The sequence below is a fragment of the Camelina sativa genome, chromosome 20 (genome assembly GCF_030686135.1).
Source record: "Camelina sativa cultivar CO46 ecotype springtype chromosome 20, ASM3068613v1".
NCBI lineage: Eukaryota > Viridiplantae > Streptophyta > Magnoliopsida > Brassicales > Brassicaceae > Camelina > Camelina sativa.
The window spans coordinates 10,998,811-11,004,711 of record NC_141899.1 but is presented as its reverse complement, the minus strand read 5'-3'; the positions used below and the strand labels follow the sequence as shown (position 1 = coordinate 11,004,711).

The window sequence follows — 5,901 nt, the reverse complement described above, 5'->3', positions numbered from 1 at the left end:
AATCGGTGATGTGCTGGTGACTCGTTCTGTTACAACGGTGTATCGGAAAGTGATAGTAATAAAGTTTGCGTACTTTCTTCTATCAAGAGCCTACCCTGCTACCCATAAGTGATAAGTCAATTCAAGGACCACGATCTGCGGGCCCTCCTTAATTGCTTATTAAATTCTAGTTGGCTCCATATAATTTTTTTTGGCATGTCTAACTAAAAAAAAGTAGCTCGTACAACTACAAACTTTACTTCTTTTCATTTAATAGAAAAACCCTTACCCATAAAACAACCACGTACGTAATAACGTATACATAACGTACGTAATAGTTAATGTGTGCTTTTTAACTTATTATCGTGTGGACATTTCGTGACGAATAGAGAAGGTTCTTTATTTGCAAGACAAATTCAACAATACTTGGCATCGACGTTAAGATAATTTAATCTGTTTAGGTCTTCAAACAGAGAAAATTACTTCCATCATAGAAGATTACTAATGGAGTTAAGGTCCAAGTTTATTAATTTACACCATAAATAAATAAATATTGTATCACCACAACTCAAATTGTGCCCTTAATTACAACATCACGGACGGGCAATATGAATTACAGCTTGACTTCCTAATTAATATTGTACATGTAGTTGGCTCCTGGTCCTAGTTAATTATACAATTAAGTTAAAATAAACAGTGCAGTTTCTTCGACCCAATGTTATGTAAGTTTCTTGCTTTTTTTTGTTGTTAATCACTTTCTAGAAACTATTTTTTATATAACCTATAAAGATGTTGACCTAAACTTCTATAATTTTGTTTGATTCGCATTACAAAGCAGAACATCATTAATTACAGGTAAATTATACAAAACTTAGAGAACAAATTAACTATTCAATGCAAATATTCAAAGTAAATTAACTAAATATTAAACAACAACCATAAATACAAGTTGTTTGAACTTCTTCCCCAACAAATAACTCCAAAATTATACAAAAGATAAAAAAAAAAAAAAAAAAAAAAAAAAAAAAAAAAAAATAAAACAAGAACCAAACAAGGAAACAGTAATTAACAAATTGTAGGCATGCAGTCAATAAGTGCAATTTTTTTCTTTTTCTTTTGACATCTGTCTACATATGCAATAATTCATCCAACAATTCATAACTAATAACATCTCTTTCTCTCAATCTCTATCGATCACTTAATTAAATTACCTCTCGCTCTCTCTCAAAAAAAAGCTTAATATATTTTGTTATCTTGGTCCGAAAAAGGAAAAAAACCAAAACATGGCTCCCTCGTTTCTAAGCGTCGCAAAATTCGTTGAGGCACTACTCCGCCGGAGATTCTCCTCCGCTGGTCTCTCTCTTCAAACCTTACCCATCGACTCCGAAACCACCATACAGTTCTGGGGACCACCACCGTCGCAAAATACACAAAAACCTTCGCTCCTCCTCCTCCACGGTTTTGGCCCTTCCGCTGTGTGGCAATGGAGCTATCAGGTGAAGCCGCTCTCTCGATCCTTTCGTCTCTACGTCCCCGACCTTGTCTTCTTTGGCGGCTCCTCTTCCACAGACGAGAACCGCACAGAGATGTTTCAGGCTTTGTGCATGGGGAAGCTCATGGAGAAGCTCGGAGTCGAGAGGTTCAGCGTCATTGGTACGAGCTACGGCGGATTCGTGGCGTATAACATGGCGAAAATGTTTCCGGAGAAAGTTGAGAAAGTGGTGCTTGCTAGCTCCGGCGTTAATATGCGGCGGAGTGATAACGAGGCGTTCGTCGCGAGGGCCAAGTGTAACGGCATGAAGGAGGTGTTGCTTCCTTCATCCGCGACAGAACTCAGGAGAATGTCTGGGATAGTTTCTTCTAAGAGACTCGATTACGTACCAGATTTTGTCTTGAACGACTTTTGCCAGGTACTTCTATTTATTTTGTCTTTATTTCAGGAAAAATGCAAAGATCACCTTAAAGTTTCCGCCAAATTTCAACTATATAATTTTTTTTAATAAAACAAAACTCAAGAAATTCGAAAAACCTATAAAATTATTTACAACTAATTACTCCATCTATTTTATAGAAGTCTCTATTTTCATCAGCCGAAAAAGGTGAAATCGTCGTTTCGCTGTTTATAATTTTAAGGCCAAAACTTAAGAATTTTTTTTTGTTATTCATGAACAACATGTATTATGCAAAAAAATATAGACAACGATACCAATTTTGAAACAAACTGTTATAGTGTATGCTATTTTTGCAATTTTCTTGCTCTAAGTTGAATGAGTTTACTTAAAGGTTGAATTCAGTTTTCTTGTATTAGATATGTATGGAAATATAGAACAATGTTTTTTTAAAGAAAAAAGAAAAAGAAAAAAACTAAACCCACACTTAATGCTTTTTTGTCCTACTAACAACCCACACTTACTGCAAATATTTATAAATTGTAAGAAAATAGTGGAATTTAAAGATATATGCATTCCACTAATTTATTATCTTTGGAAAGACTAGTGGATATAAAAAAGATGAAGAAATTTGTCGCTTTCATTTGATTATAGGCTTATATGAAAGCTTGTATAGAAGAATTGATCAGTAAGAAAGAAACGATGGCCTTGTAGTTCGCAAACTTTTTATTTAAATAACTTAAATATAATTATATCGGGGTTGAAAGAAAAGTTTAGCTTGCATGATTGTCGGCAACAAAAAAAATTGATACACATTAAATGGTAAATTGACAGAAAATGTATTCGGAGAAGAGAGAGGAAAAAGCAGAACTTTTGGAGGGGCTGAGTATTGGGAAGGACGACAAACCTAACGTTTCTCCGATTCAACAGGTTCGCTGATCGCTATCATCACTTTAATTTTCTTTTGGTTTTACGCGATCACTAACGATAACCTATAACTCTGTTCGTTGGTGACATTTATTAGTTATTTATATAAATAACGAGACTTAAATCAAAGTTTGCATTTGAATTACATTAAAGGTATGACAACAAGTAGCGGAAACGCCTAGATTTATTGAATATGGGAATATCAAAAACTAGATAAATTACAACATGATTAAATTAAATGATAACTATATGCCTACAAGTGATTAATGAATAAGCATGAATCATGCAGGATGTAATGCTGATATGGGGGGAGCAAGATCAAATTTTTCCTTTAAAAATGGCCCATGACCTCAAAGAGTAAGACCCTTGATTATATTATTTCTATCTGGACTTTGATCTAATAAAAGTTTAATTGTATATGTATATGCTAGATTAGAATACAAAGAGTACGATTAGAGAACTAATTTGGAACAAAGGTAGTACTGTCTAGTGAGTTATTCATATTCGTTTGGTTTTGAATATTTTTTCCAGGATGTTAGGGAAAAAGGCGACGCTTAAAGTGATACCAAAGACATCACATATACCACAAACGGAAAAGTCCAAAGAATTCAATGGTATTGTCATGTCTTTCTTAGTACCTCCCTCTCCCTCTCCTTCAATTTAAATGTATAACAACATCCATGTTCAAATAAATTTATGGTTTCGTCAATGTTTAGAAGTGTTTGTGTACAATTTTGAATTTAATACAACAACAAAAAAAACTGTAACATGATTATTAACGTTCGATGAATGCCAAATTACTCCATGAGACAGTCCAGAACATGAATTCACTAGAATTGGAACAGTAATACAACGTAAATTAAACGCATATCAAGTATTTCCCTTCTAAACAACAATTCTTTAATTAGTTAAAAATAACTTTGGTAGCTCTAAAATATAACCATTATATCACAAAAATATTGGTGACCCTGAAAACAAATTGGTGGCCATAAAATGCATAGAAAAAACTGGTTGCTCTAAGTTGTCATCTGGACTGGGCCTGATTACGGGAGCTTGTTTATTAAACAAGAACCAGTCCAATATTATACTTCAGCCATATATGGGTCTTCTTGACCGTCTATAAATCCTTCCTTTCGTCTGTTCACAACTTAACTTGAGATGTTTGGAAGACCCATATACTGTGGTGAGCAGAGGGCAACTCCTTTGGTAAATAGTAATTTTTAATAACCCAATAAGTCATAGGACGACCAAAGCTGAAAGCCCAAGAGGCCAAGACCGAGAGTAGATCCTGACGACCCTTGTTTTGTTTTTTTCTTTTTCTTAACAAAAACATTCCTCTAAAAATGTATTCCTTAACAGTATTTTTAGAATGATAGACAGAGGCATTTTCATTTCTTATTTAAGACTTATGCAAAAATAGAATGAAAATAGGCAAAGCCAAAGTTTACATATAGACATAGTGTTGACCAAGTTGATGTTGAAGATGATGAAGTTGGCACAGTCCACCGTTGATTGTGTAAAAAGGTAACAAGCAACCAAAAGAGATGTTAGGTATATAAATCATGTAAGAGGGGATTATGGATAACACAAATGGAATGAAGGGAATAGGAAACGCCACGTGATCGGAGGGAGGGACAAGAAGGTGGAGGCAACAAACAAACATTGAGTGGGGTAAGTGGATCAGACATGATAGATTGGATATTAATTGAAAAGCGAAAAGCGAAATGAGAGAGTGAGTGGGTCTATAAATGAGGACTAAAGGGTGGGGGTGGGGGACCCCATTGGGAATGATCCTCCTGATCCTGATGAGATCCTATGTTGATACGCGGTTTCGAATTTGAATGCTTTACGCAACCCACCCCCTAGCGACTCTTCTTTCTTTCTTTTTATTCACCAAAGTGTTATTTTTATTTTTTTCTTTTATTGTTTGTATATTACTTGAATATGTACATATATAAATAGATGGATATTATGTCCTTTAATTTTCTTCTTGCAACGAAGAAAAAAATTTGGCGGAAGATCATAAAGGTTTGACTAGAAGAATTAATAGAATTTGTATTACGATGAAGTTCATGCATTTGTTATATCATTGTTCCTTTTTTGGATGCGAACATGCAATGTTTATGGGTTATACCGAAGTACTAATTTGGTTGTATATAAACATGTGGTTGAATACTTGAATTTAATCAGATGTTTAGACTTATTTAAAGAACTTGTTTGTTATCTATCATATATGTAGTTTTAGGGTTTAGACTGCTTTAGAAGCATGTGTAGGTTGGACATAACCGATTTGATAAAACGGTGGACTAGTACTATAATTTGTTATTGATCGGATACAAATAAAGAATGTGATACATTAATACAATGCAGTGGTGTGTTTCAATAATATGATATTCGTTGATAGAAGAAATAGGGTATAAATATCGGCAAAAAAATCATGTAAATGACCTAATTTGTTCAAAATTGTCTTTGGCCACCTCTAAATGTATTCCCTCTCTATCTCTTCCCCTTCATACCACATAGATAGCACCGAATCACCGATAACTTGCCGGAGCAGCATAATGATCGTCCCACAAATCGATATATATATATATATATATATATATATTTTAAATTAATTATTAATTTATTTATAACTTTTAAATGGGCCTTCCCAAAAATAGGCTTGGCCTTGGATTACATGCTAAAGTCCAACAGATACAAAAGAAGAAAAACGACGTCTAAGCCTTTGCCGGAAAGAAGGATCGGATCCTGCTGAATGACCTGAGACGGATGCTTGAACAGTAACACCGGTGGTTGCAAGATCGACGGCTTTGCGGTGGATTCACCAGTTTGAGACCATTGATGGAAGCAACCAAGATCCATCAGGTTCTCTTCTCCAGCGAACCCACCTGATCTGCTACAAATCTTCCGGCCAGTTCCAACGTTCAATCTCAGGCTCCGCGAAGTCAAGTCCCGTTCCTAGCAACCTGCTTCATCAGATCTAACACCTCCCTTCTAGCTCCGGCGACAACCGCTTCCTTCAGGTAGCAACTCTTCAATCCGGTCTGGTGGAGACAAGAATCGTGGCGGTTTACAGACGGTGGTGGTCCAATCCATCCTCTAT

General features: G+C 35.2%; 1 protein-coding gene across 1 annotated transcript; it reads left to right on the top strand.

Annotated features, from left to right (window-relative positions):
• The first annotated feature begins 1,042 nt into the window (after positions 1-1,042).
• Positions 1,043-3,570, top strand: LOC104770518 (uncharacterized). Its single transcript, XM_010494952.3, has 4 exons — positions 1,043-1,889; positions 2,703-2,798; positions 3,085-3,152; positions 3,327-3,570. The coding sequence occupies exons 1-4, from the start codon at positions 1,263-1,265 to the stop codon at positions 3,457-3,459; spliced, it is 924 nt and encodes a 307-aa protein (XP_010493254.2). The 5' UTR covers positions 1,043-1,262; the 3' UTR covers positions 3,460-3,570.
• The last annotated feature ends 2,331 nt before the right edge of the window (positions 3,571-5,901 follow it).